The 19,782-nt window shown below is 36.6% G+C and overlaps 1 protein-coding gene across 1 annotated transcript in view; it reads right to left on the bottom strand.

Moving 5' to 3' along the window:
• LOC129236949 (neuronal acetylcholine receptor subunit alpha-7) overlaps nucleotides 1-19,782 on the bottom strand; it is a 190,672-nt gene that overhangs the window by 17,558 nt on the left and 153,332 nt on the right. Inside the window, exon 9 of the mRNA XM_054871271.1 lies at nucleotides 18,068-18,154. Coding sequence (XP_054727246.1) covers nucleotides 18,068-18,154 — 87 coding nt within the window. The remainder of the gene's footprint in view (nucleotides 1-18,067; nucleotides 18,155-19,782) is intronic.

Genomic DNA, 19,782 nt, shown 5'->3' with positions numbered 1-19,782 from the left:
AGGATTTGTGAAAATGACTTGAAGATTTTGTTGTTTCAGTGATTTTGTTTGTAAAGATTTTTTCTTTTTTTTGTAAATTAGTTGAAATGGAAAGTCTTAGCATATGGTGTGGCATGTGGGTGGTAAGAATTACGAGGAGGCACTTTGTGCGCGTAAATAGTTTTGGGTTAAGAATGCGGTAGTAATTGTGTGGTTTTGGCTTCTTAACTAAGGTGTTTTTAAACTGTTTTTTAATATCTAATTTAACTATGAATTGGCGTTGATTTAAAGTTTGGTTTATTTCGCTTAATTGCTGATTGACTAAGCTATGGATAATCGCTACATATGTTTGTATGTACTACGGTTTGTCATTTGTGGGTGATTATGCAATGGCTTGCTTACTAACTAACGTTTAACATATAATTTACGACTGTTTAGTTGCTAATTTATTTTTGCTGAAAAATAAAAATGGAAACAAAAGAACTACTGAGCAATTGAAGAGTGTTCCAAAAAGGTTACAGTTAACTGAGAAAATAAATCTATATTGGCATACCAGAGTAATTTAAAAAGTAAGGGTTTTTCAATTGGCGCGGGTCGATTTTGGCGCCCTGTGGCAGCCATTTTGTTTTGGTGACATCTGTCAAATCTTTTGTTTATTATTCAGTTGTTTATACCAAATCATCAAGGCAATTTACACGATTGAACAGTACGTTCAAATGATAAAACTTTATTATCAAAATGAGTGTTCATTAACGCAAACGTTGCGCGCATTGCGCCCATTTTTCGGTAGACGTGGTGGCCCTTCAAAGTCGACTCTTCAACGTTTGGTGGCCAAATTTGAGACGACCGGGTCAGTAAACAATCAGCCAACACCCGTACGTTCAAGGAACGCAAGATCAGCCGAGAACATTGCCGCGGTCCGTGAAAGTGTACAGCAGAACCCGAGGCAGTCTATTTCTCGCCGTGCACAAGAACTTGGCCTTTCGCAGACTTCAACTTGGCGAATTTTGCGTCGGGACTTGAGCCTACACCCGTACAAGATCCAACTGACCCAGGAGCTCAAAGTTGATGACCATAGACAACGCCGTTTGTTCGCTGACTGGGCTTCGAATCGTTTGGAAGAGTACCCCAGTTTTGGGCGAAAAATCATCTTTAGTGACGAGGCGCATTTTTGGATGAATGGCTGTGTTAACAAACAAAATTGCCGTATATGGGACGACACCAATCCACACGAGGTTCACCAGGTGATAATGCATCCTCAAAAAGTTACCGTTTGGTGTGGATTTTGGGCCGGCGGCGTCATTGGTCCGTACTTTTTTGAAAACGACGTTGGTGAGGCGGTCACCGTCAACAGCGAGTGCTACAAAACGATGATAACCAATTTCTTATGGCCCATATTGAACCATATGGACCTAGACGACATGTGGTTCCAGCAGGACGGCGCTACGTGCCACACAACAAACGCCACGATTGACATTTTCAACATCTACCCGCCCTTATTGAAAAACCCTTTATATATATATAATTGGCGCGTACACTCTTTTTGGGTGTTTGGCCGAGCTCCTCCTTCTATTTGGCAGAAATACACTCGAAGGTTTGCCATTGCCTGCCGAGGGGCGACCGCTATTCGAAAAATGTTTTTGTTAATTTTGGTTTCACCGAGATTCGAACCAACGATCTCTCTGTGAATTCCGAATGGTAATCACGCACCAACCCATTCGGCTACGGCTGATATAGCAGGCCTTGATATTAAAGCCTTGATGAACTTCTTATACAGCATAAAACGGTTAATACAACCGCAATGCACTCATCGGACAACCTCTCCTCCTTCCTTTTTTTAAATCTAGAGAGCACATGAAAGGTGTTCGTTCTCTAAGCAGAGTGAGCTGGAGCAAGGAAGCGTCTTGCAAAAGATAGTGGCTCGGTATCATTGACTGTTGATCAGCTTCTTAGACGTACTTGAAAATCAAAGCTTCATCATACGGAACTCACCGCGCTAGTTTCTTTCTGTCTCCAAGGTAGTCCTTGAGTGTATCGAGAAACTGAATATGTTAGGAACGCGCAATGCCATCCGGCTAATTTAGGTCCCAGGATGCAGGGGTACAACTGGGAACAAATTAGCGGAGGCTGCGGCCTAGTCAGTAATAGGACCCGAGCCCTATGGACCCACCAAACTATGGAGCTACGCCAGGCGAAATCCTTACTGGGTGGGTACAACCAAAAGAGGTTTAGAAAACTCATAACCCTCCATAAGGGGAAACTGATAGTGCGCATGAGAATTCTTATCTCATGCCATTGTAGATTGCTCAGTCATCTGCACAGGCACATATGCTCAGTCTAACCCAGCTCTATCGTAAATTTAATAAGAGAACTGGGTCTGGGTGAAAAACTGTGATGAGTAGCGGGCACAAAAGGCCATGAGGGCTAAGTGCAGACCATAAATCAAATATGATCTAATGTAATCTTTATGGGTCCTATATGATTTCCATATCATCATAAACTTTTGACTCGTTCTTTGTAGAAAAATTCATTGTTTGGAATTCCCGAAACCATTTCGCAACGATTATAAGCGATGTTGCATTCTTCCATATGCTATAAGGCGCCCATAAAATATTTCCAGCGGCTTGAATTTGCGCGAAGCCAACAACAACCTCAAACCATCCGCTTCGTTGGCAGTTGGAGATTTTATCTCTGTAGCTCTTCAGTAAACATATTTCATATTTTTCATATTATTCAAACAGTTATTTTGCGCAATTTGGAACACTAATCATACTCACTTTGAAGTTTAGATTAACAGAAAAATAAAAAATTATTTTAGGGAAATTATCCAAAGAGAAATGCGTGTTTAAGCCCTTTGGCTTTTTAGTTTCAATGCAAAGTGTCCAAATGACCGTTACAACTTATAGACGTGTGCAGTTCATCATAAATTCCATATAAAAAGAACAATACAAAAACAAAATGAAATGGATAAATCGGATTTTTGATTAAGGGTGTTTCTAAGTCTTGCATAATTGCAGAACAGCAATAAATGCGAAAATTCTATACGAAAATGGGGAAGAGTACCATACCACCGCTTCTGCAGTATAGTAGCAAAATGAAAATATGTGTTTTCCTCTAACTTCTAGTGGACCATAAGGCGTCTGATGATGCGGTTGTAAACAAGATTCAAATAAGTCCACCTACGCATCCAAGCAATACCGGCTTTTTTGGCTTGCGAGTGGTATTTTATTTCCATCTACACTGCATATCTGCCGAGCGCTCCCCTATCCGCCACTTAGGGAAGCGACCGATGGGAGATGGGATACTCCACACCTTAGGCTAGGTTAGGTTATAATGGTTGCCTAGAAAATAGGCCCACTTGGACGGAAAATTCAGGTTCGCCCTGTGTGATACCATTGAAAGGGAAAGGAGGTGAAGGAAACCGAAATAGGATGAAAGGAGAGAGAGGAGAGGGGGGGGGGGGGGAGGAGAAGGGGATGGGCATTTGTGGTTATGAACCCTGACTGATTTACGGTTATGTGAGCCACTTTATGTTGGTGATGAAATTCATCAGATTTTTGATATCAAGCGTAGGAAAGAAGTGAGAACCAAGATGCTTAGTCCCGCAAGAGCGAAGCAGCTAAGGAGAACGTTCAGAGATGATTCCACCCCATCCTCTGTACAGATAAAGCAAAAAGGACCGAAAGTAATTTAAAGTCTCACGGCGTGTTTACCTCGCGGATAGTCACCCTGTGAAGACACTCAGGATGTTTCAGAGCTGAGATTTTGTCATCTTTATAAGATCTCTCGAACGCCTCCGATCCATACCCGATTGATTTGATGATCTTACTACCTTGTGTACTTGCCCAGAGCTCACTGAGTTCATGCGAGGCTCGTCGCTTCAGGAATAGAGCGCAGGAGTCAAAGGGTTTCAATTCTCTCCTTTCGCGGGAAAACTACCTCACGGGTCTCCCTTATCGGGTCAGCTCGACCGCTTCGCAGTTTCCCGCAATGTTGCTGTGCTCAGAAACCCAGATGAGCCTTATGTCAAAGAATTCGGATGTAATCGAAAGTGAAACCAGGCATTCCTTGAAAAGTTTCGAAGTTTCGGAATTTCCGTAAGTGAGGTCGAGCCTGAAGCCCGAACCTCTCAGCTGGGTTACGGTACGTGCAGCAACAGTTTTGCCCGCGATGTCTATAGGTAACACATTTAACATTACATTAAGCGCTAGAGTAGGAGTAGTTCAAAGCATCACACTGATTCCAATGAGTGCAGGTCTTTAAACTCTCTCCAGCTTCTTCACCGATCTCAGCCTATTTAGTGAGTTCCACCAGACACCAAAATTTCATATAACATAATTGGCTTTATAATGGCATTATAGAGCGAAGAGCGAAAATACAACTCTAGGCGAGAGGTCTCATCTTTTGCCAATAGCGCTCTTGCATCCATAGAGTGCTATTGTTGCCTTCCCTATTATCTCCGCAATGTTAGGATTCCTCATTAGCTTACTGGCAAAAATTAGGTCCAGGTACTTTACCTCACCAGAAAGCACTAACGGAGCGCTCTATTGAGGGGAGTTAAACTCTGGATGTTTTATATTTCCTCGTGAATAGGTCGAGTTCTGTCTTAAGATAATTCACCGACAAGTGGCAATCCACTGCCTATCTAATAAATATGTTCAGATATCTCTGCAGTAAAGCGTCCAGGGTATCAACAAACTTTCCTCTAACAATCAGTGCCACGTTGTCCGCGTAGGCAATCACTCTGCAAGCTCTCCACACCTGCTCCTCTAGCAAGTCTTTGATAACGATAACCCAGAGAAATGGTGAAAGAACAGCGCCTTGCGGAGTGTCCTTACTCACCTGTCGGCGGAGAGACGCCGCCATATTCTGCTACGACCATTCTGTTGCTAAACATTTTGTAGATAAATCTAGTAAGATCGGCTCCGAAAACCAGTTTACTCCACATCTTAAAAGAACATCAATAAACTGCTGGCACAGGGTCGCATTGGCCTTTCTACACTTTGCAAGGCATAGGGAACCCCTCGGGCGTATCATAATTTATGGGAACGATTTAATCACACGGAATTCATGAAGAACCGATTTTGTTAGGCAATTAATGTTACTAATTACAAATAAAAATTTACTAAACAAATTTTGCAGAAGATTTCAAAATTATTTATTTGAATTTAGTATTTTTTTCATAACTCCTTTTTTTAACTTTTGATGTAATTTTTGTATCACAAAGTTAGAAAATTTTTCAGTAAAGGTAAATTTTCATTTAAGCCAAGAAGGCAAACAATTTTTTGGAAATTTTTTTCATATGTCGCATTTCTCTTTATCCAATTTCCTCAGTGTATAAATATAAAAGATTTTGCTTTCTTTTTATTGCTAGCTATTTACAGTTGATTGGGAAAATGTTTAGTAAATTTATTTATTGCTGCTATTTTAAACTATTAAATTCAAACGAAATTTGAATATGAAATTATGATATTTCGATTAACGAATGCAATGAATGACATAGAATTATATAAATTTGACGCATCCAGTGATTTAAATGAATTGTGTATGTTACAGCGCAGTAATGCACGTGACAAGGTGATGTCAACCGAATGAAATAAAAACCGAAGGAAAAACAACGCAGATATATAAGTAAGTTTATGTATGTATGTACAAAACCAGTAGGGCACAAAGCCCATACAAAAAACAAAAATTGTATATTTGAACTAATATAAATTTTTACAAAGCAGTATTTTGAAATGAAGATCTGATTTTTAGAAGGGTGCATTTTCCAAAATGTACAACAAAAGCACTGATCCGAAGCTCTTTTGCACATTGTAAGCTGCTCAAGGGAGGCGAATGAGTAAAAGAAATCAAGAAAAGTCTAACTAAATAATATGGGCATAAATATTATATTTAGTAGACCAAATAAATTGAAACCAATGCCTATATATGTACATATAAAGGTGTACATATACAAGCTTAGGCAGGATATGCACGCGGGCAGATCAATGCACTGATTTGTATTCTAGAGGCTATTTTTAAAGGCTTTGGTTCGATGCATAGAGCGCATAAGTACTTTCACATATACAAATGCATATTCAACACCTATGCCTTTATGGAAAAAGCCTTTAGTACAGACTTTATAGGATACACACACACACAAAGAAAGCTTTCACATTAATGAGTTGGCGAGCAACTATTTCGAATTATCGAAGCTCTATAGGCATGCCTTTCCAAGGTAATATGAATCCACCTGTTTATCCGCACGACATTTTATAGCACCCCTTTGTCTAACATATTAATTTAATTTTTACTGGATAGCATAATTATTTGCGACAACCACATTGAACCTATTTGAAGTTAGTTCAGAGTTTCTGCAGTGCGCGGTAAGCAAAGTGTGACCCACTTCCTGTAGACTTAATAGTATGGCGTTATGGCAGACCCGGCGGTTCGGTCACGCTTCCATACTACATACCATGAGTAGTTTTAACCAAGAAATCCGCTACTTTTTCCCTTAAACCCATATTCAGCAGGCTCTTCAAGACTAACATCCCTTCAGTAAAAGAGTGGCAAATTCAAAGACCATGGAGAAGAGGGCAAATAAATGTTTGCACGGATGGATCCAAGCTAGAAAATAAAACTATAAATTATCTGTTCGACTTCCAAACTACTGAAGTATCTATCAGGCAGAAGTTTTAGCCATATATTAGGTAATTGTACCTTAACACACACGCCGTAACAAAAACAACGATATATATCTTCTCGGACGGCCAGGTAGCCATCAAATCAATGGACAAAGTTATATTAAGATCAAAGGTTGCTCAAGAATGCCTGGAAGATTTAAATGATATTAGCACTATCTTTAAGGTGAGTGGATTCCAGGTGTCTATGGGTTCCGGGACATAGACATATTGAAGGAAATCGCAAGGCCGATGGGCACTAATCTTACACTGCTTGAAAACAGAGGAATAATGTTGTGATTTCTATGACATCTTGCAAATTAAGCATAAAAAAAAATATTCTCTATGAGACTAAGAGGTCAAATACTTATGTAATCCCTATCAGACCAATTTGGCCACAAATAGATAAGGAAAGGTCAGGAGGATTTCTCAAGCTTGAAGAGAGAACTTTTCAAAGATCGTGGCTTGTGCGATCGGTCATTGGCTGTTAGGTAGGCGCTATTATAAGCTAGGTGTGTTGCAGAAGTTATGGATATGAAATAGGAAGAAACAGTAGAACACCTTCTCTGTAATTGCCCAGTGTTAACTAGGAGTAGAGCTAGGTTGTTAGGAAAACACTCTTTTGACTCTCTTACGGAACTATCTGGTGTTGGGATAAAACCTATCCTACGCTTCATAAGAGCGTCTAAATGGTTCCAATGATGAATAAGGTTCCAGTGTTAAACAGTGATACCACAATGGACTTACATGGGACACTTGTGATTAAGGAACTAGAATGGCTGGGATTTCTGTGCAGCAAATGTAATCCTTTGGAACAGGGTTCGTTTGAAACATCCTCCAGTAGTGACAGTTGCAGCTAATTAAACTAAGAAACTCATTTGAACAGATTCCATTCGCAATTGCCCTAAAGGAGTTTGTAGTACAACAAGTCAAAGTATAACAAGTTGAAGTATTTTCTCAGGTCTCGCTAAAGTGGCATAGAGCTCATTTGCCACCAAGCGCTGCATATAAGTATCCAAAGAGCCTCCAAACTCTATTTGTTCTGTGAAGCTACCTCGAGGGTATGATGCCGCTACTAGTCCTAACTTTATATTTCATTGGGCATTTTTCCATTATATCGTTATGATCTACAGAGAGCTGAGCTAGAGCTAGTGATGACAGAATTATCCGAATAGCGAGGGACTATATACCATATGAAAAGCGTGGACCTGGAAGACCACCAAAGAGATGGTGCGAAAACTGGATTTCGACATCAGCGGAAGGACGATAACACTTCCTCATTTTGAATTTTAATAATTCTTTGTAACATTTGTATAATTTATAACTATGTAATTGTGTGAGAAAAACAGTTTAGAACCTATAATAAAAGAATAAGAAGAAGCAGAAGAAGATCTACAGTCTGCTTGTATGTCAGTGGGCGAAAAAGACCGGTTCTCTCGTCAGCCAAGAAGAAAAAGTCTTGATGTTGATACAAAAATGAAGGTACCTAAAGTTTTAAGCCGACTCCGAACCGCAAATAGTTTTTATGAGGAGCTTTTTCATGGCAGATATTTACTCGGAGGTTTGCCATTGCCTGCCGAGGGGCGAAAGCTTTAAGAAAGAAATGTTTGCATTATTTGGTGTTTCATGCTCACAATGGGTTTCGAGCCCGGGAATTACTGATTGGTAGTTATACCTCAACCCATTCGGCTACGGCGGCCTCTCGAAATATATTGACTTCTGTAAAAAATGTAGCGAACTGATAGAATACAATACATCCTTAATTTGAGGTTAGTGGAGAACTCATGAAAAAATACGACCTTAAATCAGTTGTGAATAGGTACACTGGACCTTAGTTCCAAAAGTTACACCCAGTGCTATCACGATTTGAAGATATTAGGTTGTAGAAGAATGACTTCGTAGGTTGCAGCCTACTTAGATGCATACTGGTTACTCCCGCTAGGGATAAACTGTAGCTACTAATAAGTTTTTTAGTATCTATAGTTCTTCTGCATCCAAAATGAGCACTGAAATAGCCAATACTGGGGTCTTAAATTTATGTGTAAGTTCATCATAATCGAGTTACTGGTAAAGAATTTCAGGGCTTCGAACATCTTTCGATGCTTCATTTGACCAGTAGCGGCCAGTGGGCATATCATTCGAAGTCTTATACTAGACAGTTATCTATTAGTAACAGTTATAGCTAATATTGCGTCTGAACAAACTAAGGCTTGTTCTTTATCAATTGCTGAACTGATCAGTACTAAAGGCAGAATCGCCTATATCTTCCGCCATCTTCAAATAATAATCGATGCCCCCATCACGGAAGATTTCCTTGCAACAATGATGGCGCGGCTCAGACGGGCCAAAGGTGATGGGATAGGAATTATACTTTCTTTGCCATTCCATTGGAAATAGTAGAAATTTGTTTATTATAAGTAAAATTTCACCAAAGAAATAACTATCAGAGCTTAAATGAAATAAGGCTCGCAAAGCAATCGATATGCTTCAGGCAGGCGATACTTCGATTGCAGGGTTGGTAGTCCCAATAAGACTATAAAGATAAATTCTCTTATATTTGGTTCGATTTTTCTTTGGTTTTTTTGGTTCTAAAATGTTAGTTGCAGCTTACTCTACAGCCACTGGAAGTCCATTATCGCCCCATATGAGTACTTTAATCACTTTCCACTTACTCAGTTCCTTGCAATTGTGATTGAAGTGTTCGACCATTACTTCTTAATGATCTCTGTGAAAACTTTTTTGTATGCATGTCTCCATTATGTCGCTTCATAACGGCTTTTCAGAACAAAAGAAAAATATTAAAAAAAAAAAAACAAAATGAAATACGCTAAAGCACTTTACTGTTGCAATAAGCAAGTCAAGAGAAGCAAAATAAATACGAAAACCAGCGTAAGGAGCGTCACAGGAAGATGAAGAAGAATAGTGAAAAAAGTAAGCTGACAAAAAGCACGCAAGAAATGCAGATTTAAAGAAATTGTAAGTAAGAAAATAAGCCGGCAAAATGCTGGCAGCTCAGCTTTCCGGTTTGTGGGCACTCTTTCTATTCATTTGCAATTCACTACTATTTTTTCCACACCTTTTGCTTTGATACAATGTTTTCAAAATCTTTGTGAGCTTGTTTTGCTTCTTTTTTTATTCAAATTGTATGTAAATTGTTTGTTGTAAGCGCATTTGTGTTGCTGTGCAGACCAACAAGAACGTTTTTTCTTTCACATTATGTGGTGGTTAGATCGACAAACAAAAGTGGTAAGTCGCGCATTGTTCGGGCTGCCCGAGAGGTGGGCCGCTGAGCACATTGGACAATGCATTGGCGGCCACCCGGCCTGCAGAGGGTATGCCGTTGGGCCAAAGGGCCAAGTGGCAAGCGGTAAGCGGGAAGTTGCACGTAGAAAAACAAGTATTTGCGTTTTTGGCAACACATACACATTTATGTTATTTGCTATTTTTTGTTTGAATTTCTTTTTTTTTTGAGTACATATTTATTTTTCGTTTGTATTTTTAGTAGCAGATTTTGCTTTTAAATGTTGTTACTCATTTTATTTTGGCTTGTTATGTGTTTTATTTGTATTTGGGTTAAGGATTTAAGTACATATTTTGTTTTTTTATTTGCTCTGTTTGCCATACCAGTCCTCTTTTGTTTTAGATAAATATTTTAGTTGTAGAGAATTTCGGGTAGGTGGGTGTGTGTTTGTTTGTGTGTGCGTGCGTGCAAGTATTTTGTGGAAAATATGTTAGTTCTTATTTAAATTTATTGTATTTATTTTCGGTTTTTGTTGTTGCTGCAGTTTTAGTGTTGTTTATAGCATTCCATAAATAAAACTACTTATTGGTGTTGGCGTGCCGGTACTGCGGGGCGTATGCGCAACATTTGCATAGGGTCACACGCTTAGCACCACGTAGTGTGTGTATGTGTTCGTGTGTGTACACTTGCGTTGGGGGAAAGAGTGAGTTGGTGAGCATAGTTTTCGTGTACTACAGTTGGAGACGCGGGCGGGCGTATACATGTGTGTGTGTGTGTGAGTATGGTGGGTGTTAGTGCCACTGTGTTGGTTGGTGCTCTGGGTTATGTTGCAATAATGTTTATTTACATATTTTTTACAGTAAGTATTTACATTTGTATTTTGCTTTTGTAATTTAATAGCCATTTTTTTTTGTCTTTTGCTTTTGTAGCACAGCGTAGTAGTAAAAAAGAAGACACTTGTTTTTGTTTTTGCCAAAAAATAAACAATTGCGCAAAATATGTTGTTGAGTTGTTTTTGTGTTGCATTCATTGCATTACATTTGCGCAAATTGCTAAATGTTTGAAAACAAAAACACAGAAAAATGAAAAGTAAACAATAACAACAAATAAAGCACCGCAACATGCACCTAAAAATAGAAATGATCCAAGTCATATGCATGTGTGTGTGTGAATGTGAATGTGTATGGGCGTGGAAGTATGTTCGAAATATTTAATGTGGCAGCAAAAGAAGCGCCAACACATGAAAATGCAAAAGCAAAAGCAACACTTCAAAACATATTTGGAGCAAATATGTCGGCGACATTGGTTTTATGCGCTTTCAGATTTATTTGAGATTTTACGATTTATACGTTAATGCAAATATATGTACAAATGCACGAATGTGGGGGTATGACCATGAGGCGATGATATTTTTTATGCTTATTGATTTAGTTAAATGCTTTTGAAGTATTAAATGTTTTAAATATAAAATCGGAAGAATTGGAGTTTGTTAACAGAGAGAGTGAGTAAGAGAGAGAGAGAGAGAGAGAGTACCTATATACTATTTAATGACTGTTTTTTTGAATAGTGTAGAGAAATAAAAAATGCGTATGTACAGTAGCGTATGGAAGTTTTAAATGTTAAATGGAATCTAGTTATGCGAGCAAACGAAAAATGAAACTAAAAAATAACTACGGTTAATTTTTGGTTTTTACATGATTTATGACATATATACAATCTTCTGTTTTTGCCTAGAAACCAATGTATAAGTACATATACATATTAAAGGGACATTACTCTCTACACAAAAGAAAATGGTACCGTTTTGCTGTCGGAATAAAAAATTGATAACATTTTAAGACTTCCGCCAAATATTTCGGAAAAACTGATTTTATTTTTAGGCTTCCGCCAAAATATTTCGGAAAAATATTAAGATTTAAGTGAGTTTTATCGCTTTGAAACTATCTCCAAAAACAAATTTTTATATAAATAGAGTAGGTTCTTAAAATAATTGTTTACAAAAACCACCTCAGAAGATAAAAGAGCTAAGTAAAAGAGTTTTAGCTTAAAATGTCTGCATAAGAATAAAATTTTCGAATATAAAAATGTTAATTTTGAATATAAAAGTTTCCTTAACGTTATCAAAATAATGAAGTTTGAGAAGAAAAAATTTTGGACGTGAATGGGCTAAGCTTAAAATGTCTGCATAACAATAAAATTTTGGAATTTAAAAATATAAAAGTTTCCTTAAGTTAATCAAATTAATGAACAAATTTTGGGTGAGAAGGGGTTAAACTTAAAAGGTTTGCATAAGAATAAAATTTTTGAATTTAAGAATTGAATTTTTAATTTGAAGTTTCATTAAAGTCATCAAAATAATGATATTTGAGAAGAAGAAATTTTTTGGAGGTCAATGGGTTAAGCTTAAAAGGTCTGCGTAAGAATAAAAATTTCAATTTAAAAAATTGTAATTTTTAATTCAAATTTCATTAAAGTCATCGAAATAATGATATTTGAGAAGAAGAAAATTGTGGGACGTGAATGGGTTAAGCTTAAAAGATTTGCGCAAAAACACAAATTTTAAATTTAAAGTTTTAATTTGAAGTTTCATTAAAGTCATCAAAATAATGATATTTGAGAAGAAGAAATTTGTTGGAGGTGAATGGGTTAAACTTAAAAGGTTTGCATACGATTACAATTTTTGAACTTAAAAATTTAAATTTTTAATTTAAAAGTTTCATTAACGTAATCCAAATAATGATATTTGAAAAAAAAAATTTTGGGCGAGAATGGGTTAAACTTAAAAGGTTTGCGTAACAATAAACTTCTTAAATTTAAAAATTCTAATATTTAATTGAAGTTTCATTAAAGTCATCCAAATAATGATATTAAACTTAAAAGGTCTGCGTAAGAATACAATTTTTAAATTTAAAGTTTTAATTTGAAGTTTCTTTAAAGTCATCAAAATAATGTTATCTGAGAATAAGAAATTTGTTGGACGCGAGTGGGTTAAACTTAAAAGGTCTGCGTAACAATAAAATTTTTAAATTAAAAAATTCTAATATTTAATTGAAGTTTCATTAAAGTCATCAAAATAATGATATTTGAGAAGAAGAAATTTGTTGGACGCTAATGGGTTAAACTTAAAAGGTCTGCGTAAGAATAAAATTTTTAAATTTAAAAATTCCAATACTTAATTGAAGCTTCATTAAAGTCATCAAAATAATGATATTTGAGGAGAAACCATTTTCTGGACGTGATTGGGTTAAGCTTAAAAGGTCTGTGTAGGAATATGTGAATGGTTTTACTTTTCAAATCAAGATTTGACTGAGTTGTTCAGGTTTTTCTTAAACCTTCAAAAAAAGTAAAAAATAACGCCAAAAATCGTATTATTTTGATTCCGTTCAATTGCTGAACATTTTTATGTAGATCCTTTAACTATTTGAAGTTGAACTCTTTTATTATTTGAGGATATTTGTTGCAACCATTTTTTTTTAACTAATTTGATGTATAAAAAATGTGAAATTTATGCTTTCAAATCGGTACAGCTTCACAAGATTATAATATTAGTTTGGGAAAAAAGAAGTCCATTAGTTTTGCTTGCATTTTCCCTCTTACCAATGAAAAACGGTAAAATGTACCGAATTTTCTCTTTGTTGGCTTCCACCCCGTAACAGACAAGAGAATGGAACAAACAAAACACGGGAAACAATTTTTTTTAGTGTGAAATGTCACCCTGACAACGAGCATAAACTTTAAATTGTTTGATCGATACTTAACGGGATATGGATCACTACAAATATTGATCCGTCTACGGAGGAAATTATGGATTTTTTTTTCTCTAATATTTTAATATTTTTCCGAAGTATTTTAGCAAAAGCCTTAGAATAAAATAAAGTTTATAATGACAACTTTTCTTCGTGAGCGACCTGAATACATATGGAGATATTTTATATATGGCTAGTTTGCTGGGTTGTTTTTTCACGACAAGTATGCTGTTCATAAAAACAAAAAAATTAAAAAAAAAAAATAGTGAGTCCAGTTATTACCACTATTTCAGAAGACAATATTTTTTAATTTTTTTTTATTTTTTAGGGAACTCGGAACACTAAAGTAGGAGTTCTCTGTATTTAGTTTTTTGCTTTCAGAAATTCTTCTAGCAAAAAAGTGACTTATAATAAGTAAATTAAATGATTTGTAAAATTGTACTGCTGCACTACTAAGCTATTATAGAAAACCGTTAGTAGTATAACTAAGCTATCAAGAGTGGTAAACGGGGAAGGGGATATGCGCTTCTTTACTACTTCAACCAAATTATTTTCTGTCTATTTAAATAAAATAAATAAAATATAAAAATACCTAATTATAAAGGCCAAAAATGCTTTGCGTTCATTTTTATTTACTCCGCCTGCTATTCACTTATTTCTTGTGCAAACTCTTCAATTATTTTTTATTACTATGATAAGTTTCAAAGAACGCATAAGGGCAATGTCATAAAATTAAAAATTAAAGAACACCGTTTAACCATCTAACCATTGTTCTGGATAAATAAAACCTCTACTCGTTTACTATTGCACGCTAAATATCTTTCATAACCTTCCCTTTAAATAGCTTTTTTTATATACACATTTCTTTCCTCTCCCGTTCTACTTAGCTGTTTCCTTACAAATACGTGCGCACATAACTTACCCAACTCGTCGTCAATAAGTTTTTCCCCGCCCATAAATATCCCCCCCGCCTGAAGCACAAAACTTTTGCATTACGAATCGTGGGTCAACAAATTTTTGTGCCGACATGTGCACGCATAAAAATTACAAAGCAAAATTCGCTCAAGTTCAGCACGCAGCCAACTTCGGGTACGACAAACTCAATCTCGTCTTATAAATGTTTTTGTAAGTTTCAAAATCTGGCATAACAACGAACAGGTAATTTGGTACGTGTGTTTTGCTACCAACTTCGAAGAGTCAAGACTAAATTTGAAATTAATAGGAAAAGTCTCAAAGGAGCTATTAAAGTGTGGACTTGCACGCACACATACGCATATGAATGTATGTATGATTGCTCCAAAAGTACGGGTGTTTATATGCTTAGGTGCTTATGTACTTAAAAGCTTGAGGTATTTCATACCTAGAAAACAGAATCAGTGGTAGTTACAGTTATTTTCCAGTTACTACTGGTAGAAAGCTAAAAATGATATCGCAGTTTTAGATAACCTAACCATTTAATACCTGGTCTTGTAGTCGGACTTTTTTGCATTTCGAATTGCAATACACTACTGTGATGAAAATAAATGAAATATTGAGAGTAAAAGGAAAGCATTTTAGACAGAAATATGAAATAATTTCGAAGCCATAAGCAGTAGTTGGGAGCACGCGGCGTTTGTAATTTTGGGATGATGTAAATTTGTCAGTTATTTAAGCAGCGTGGGTAATTAAAAACTCGAACGCACATTTCAGTTCTCATTCGGCTTGTATACCAAAATGGCTTTGTCTGGTACTAAAATCATTTAATCTGTATGGGGTTTTATACTCAAAAGGTTATTTTATTTGCCTTAAATGTAGACGCACAATAATTTTACTTTAAAGGAGCCTAGTGAAAAAGGTTTGGTTTCATTTGGCGACTGATAGACGAGGAAGAATTGAAAGGGAAAAGAAGAAGAAAAATAAAGACAGACCATTTACTGCATCACATGAAAACCTTCTTTTTATCACCATAATACGGATAGTCGACGAACTCTTTGTCATGATCAGTAGCCTCGGAACATGAAATATGGAAGGTTTAGAAAATATATTTTTATTAGAAGTCGTCTTTTGGCAGACCTGAAAGCCCTGATGATGAAGTAGCCATTACCTTTGCAATAGTCAACACTTTACAGGAAAAGTTAGTACTATTATTATTATTATTTCCACTATAATAAACTAAAGTTTAGGCACATAATTTTGCCAATAGATTGCAGAGGCGGATTTTTCGCTAAATGATCTTTTTTCAAATTTAATAGCTCCCGGTAATCACTAATGGTGCGCGTGCGGAAGAAGTTAATGGCACCTTAAAATGCTTAATATTCAAAACGAACACGAAATAGGTGAGTCAAATTGTAAGCCACCGAATTTTGAATATTTAGTTTTTCTATAAATGAGAGACACACTTTGAAATTCTGGCTGGAACATTGATTCAAGAAGTTTCTGAAGGTACATCTCCATAATCTCTTTACTAAAGATGAGTGAAAGAGATCTACTTCGTTACAATGAAATAATCAGGAACGATTTCTAAACAGCTTTCGCACTAAATAATTACATGCGGCTTTTTGTTCACGGATAAACTTAAATTATTAGACTAAAATAGAATAGAAAGTAATTTTATGAGTAGCCAAAAAGGCATTCGGGTCGGTCGAAAAACGATAGCTAATAAAAAAGATATTTTCTAAATTCTTCTGTATTTCATATTTCGAGGTTACTAGCCATGACAAAGGTTTTCAAGTAAGGTACTACAAGTGCTCTGTAGAGTCACTCTGGGAAGAATCACTTTGACATGTCCACAATCTGGTTTTCGCAGTCAAAAATCACATATCGATCATATCGCTACTCTCCGTATTATCACCGCAAAAATAAGCGAATTGCAAGAATCTCTGTATCCCGTTTTCCTTGAGTATGGGAAAGCATTTGGTCGATTAAAACACAGTAATATATGGTAACCCTTACTACAGAAAGGTGCTCCACACAAGATTGCCGACTTAATCAAGGCGCAATACGAGGTTTTTGAAAGTTGAATTTTGTATGACGGAATCTTATCGGAGCCCATACGAACTGAAGCTGGTGTGAGCCAGGGCTGCAGTTCTCACTACTTCATTTGATGTTGTAGAAAGAAGGTGAATGCTGTGGCGCCCTATTTAAATGCAATAACTTGAAGATGAACGACCTTATGATGCACTCTAACAAAATATATGGTGATAAATGCGAGTGACGCGCCCTTCTATTATTGGCGGGGACAGCATTGAAAAAGTGAGCGGCTTTCAATATCTTGGAAGCCCATTCACGGCAGGTGGGAGATGCAAAAGTAATGTTTTCACATGTTGCAGAAAGCAAGAAACGCATTCAATAATTTCCGACCAGTGTGAATGTCCAAAAAGTGCATACTAAACTTCGAACCTGTAATTGAAATGCTAAGTCTGTCCTTCTCTATGCTTGTGAAACACGGTGCTGCAAGTGTTTGCAAACCACAGCTTGAGGTACATCCTGCCCATTTGTTGGCCAAATAATTGGATATCAAACGCCGACGATGCCAACAAAAACAACTTGCGTAAGAAATCAGAGATCACAAGTGGAGGTGGCTGACCACACACTACGCAAGGGAGGCACGGAGATCAGCAGGCAAGTACTAAAATGGAGTCCCCAACGTCAGTGAAACCGAGGCAGACCTAGTACGTAGGGAAAATCTTCCTATGCCTAAGCTGCTACAAGCAGGTGCCCTCACAGTTGTGGCTGCTTCACGTCTAAAAGAATGCATCTGCTTTTGAAATATGTGCACTTTCCTGCTAAAAATTTCATTTGTATTTTCATTTTACAAGAGCTGAAGATTTAAGACTGGGGTCTGCTTTCGTACGAGTATATTGCCCCCAAAACGTGAGGTATATTCATTTACTTACTAGGGATACCGGAAATCGCAGAATTAGTCGATATGCAAATCGGCATATTTTATCATTTTTTCGGTGTTTTTTAGTATTTGGATTATAAGCACAGTTAGAAAAAGAGATTAATTGAATTCGATAAAAAATGCTTCCATATTTTCGTGTAGATAAAAAGAAAGGAGCAAAACTGCTCAAATGTTTTATAATATTTATACTAAAAAAGAAAAAAATAATATTTAGAAATTTAGTGTTTGCTTATTATCGCTGCCACAGGCAGATAGTAGCGACTTCTAAATGTTTATTAGAGAAAATTTTTTGATTTTGTATTTTTAGTGACAGTTCAGCTAAAAAAGCTTCATATGCAAGAGATAAGTGTCAGACCCCTATTTTATTGAGCAGCTTTCTCTAAATAGTTTCTAACTCTGTCGGACCCTGTGTGGCGCACTCTGAACTTGAGCATCCTATCGGTTTACCGTAAGGCACGTATGTATGTATTAGGAATGCTTGACTATTTTCTATGTAAAACTTCAAACGAAAAAAGTATATATGTAAGTAAGTACGTTTGAACACCCTCCAACTTACCTAGGAGCGGCACTGCATCTGAGGTCGCTGGCATCGTTTCGGCCACCATGTTGAGGAAGACTGTTAGCGATAGTAGAATTGTAACTCCTGCAACACAGTATATTTTGTAGAAAAGAAAACCAGATCAGCTAGAAAATGTCTTAAATAATATTGATCGATATATGAACATTATTGAAATGTGGCAGAATTTTATAAGAGCATTGCATTTTTTAACAAACTTCTTTAAAACTTTGGATTATACATTTACGCTAGTAGTTAAATTCATGTGGTACGGATGTTAGCATCGTTTTTTAGATATAGTGTACGAGTGTTGTTTTTGTTGTTGTTGTTGCAATTTAGCTGTGCTTGCCCTGGAGTTTTTCTCACGATCGCGTTCTGTGCCCCAATAACGATTTAAAGGGTGGCCAGCCAGCCAGCCAGCCAGCCAGCCAGCCAGCTAGCCACCATTTTGTGTTCCCGTTTGTCCCATTTGTCCCATTTGGCTGGTGTGCTGCTCGACTCCGCAAGCTTTTGGTGTTGTAGTGGTTGGAGTGGTGTTGTCGCTATTTATTCAGCTTCCCGTCAATGTTGTACAAATAAAAAACTACTACCATATTCTCTGCGCTGAACCTCAATGCACCCTGTCATGCGGTTATCTCGTCACTGTCGTCATCAGTCATCAATAGTACGTCAATAGTATGTCGATGCTTCGCACATATAAATGTACAGTTACATATAAATGTACAGTTGCATATAAATGTAAAGCTTTTACAGTTATTGTAATGTTTCATTGTTGTTATTATGTTTATGTTAGCATTTCGTCTCAAAATCAAATCAATCATAACTTGGGATATTTGTTGGTGGTTTATCATAAACTTTCTCTTTTTTTTTTTTGAATTCTATTAAATTTTTTCAATTCTATTTACTAAAACTTGCAGCTGGATTCTGAAATTTGCATGCGTCGGTTAGGCGGGAAGTGAGGAGACTTAGTGAATGGTAAAGTGGCAAAGTATATTCTGGCATGTTTTTGGTCGCTTTTGCCGAACCATTTGCATAAATTTGCTGCTTTTTTTATAAAAAAAATATAAGGAAAATGATACTGCTTTTTAGCATATTTTCATTTTTTATGGAGATTGCAAAGTGTGAAAAGCGAAGGGCGAGGTGCGTGGCGTATTAGCAAATTCGCACTTTCATATGCGCAACATGTTGTAAAAAGTGTGGCGGGGTTACTTTCCGCGTGTGGCACCTGCTGTTGTACAATATTCCTTTTCGCTTTAGGTCGATTGTGTTTAACTGTTTTTAGATGAGTAGGTGTGGATCGCAACTGTGCAATAAATTTTTCATGTTCTATAAGATGCTCTGCGAACTTAAAAAGAAAAGAAATTTCGTTGACGACTTTTAGTTCTTCTTCAGCCGTTACTTTTTCCCACTTAGTGCGCTTTATTATTTTTATTGCAGTGTTACGCGCACTTGTGTATTTATATACATATTTATTTGCGTGTATTTTTTTCTTCGTTATGAGTTGCGAGGAGTACGAAATGTAGTTTGTTTACACTTAAATGTAGTAGAAGTCTGCTGATGACACAAAAGTTCCACTCGTTCGTGCTCTACAAGTTTTTCAATTTGGTTTTTTCTATATTTGATTTATTCTTCCTTTTTTCTTTCGTCGTACACGTAGCAATGCAAATTCGAAGGCAGTAAGAGAAGGGTTCTCGTTTCTCGTATGAAATAAAGCT

The sequence above is a fragment of the Anastrepha obliqua genome, chromosome 2, assembly GCF_027943255.1.
Source record: "Anastrepha obliqua isolate idAnaObli1 chromosome 2, idAnaObli1_1.0, whole genome shotgun sequence".
Classification (NCBI taxonomy): domain Eukaryota; kingdom Metazoa; phylum Arthropoda; class Insecta; order Diptera; family Tephritidae; genus Anastrepha; species Anastrepha obliqua.
The sequence above is the reverse complement of the archived record's forward strand: the minus strand, read 5'-3'. Positions and strand labels throughout refer to the sequence as shown.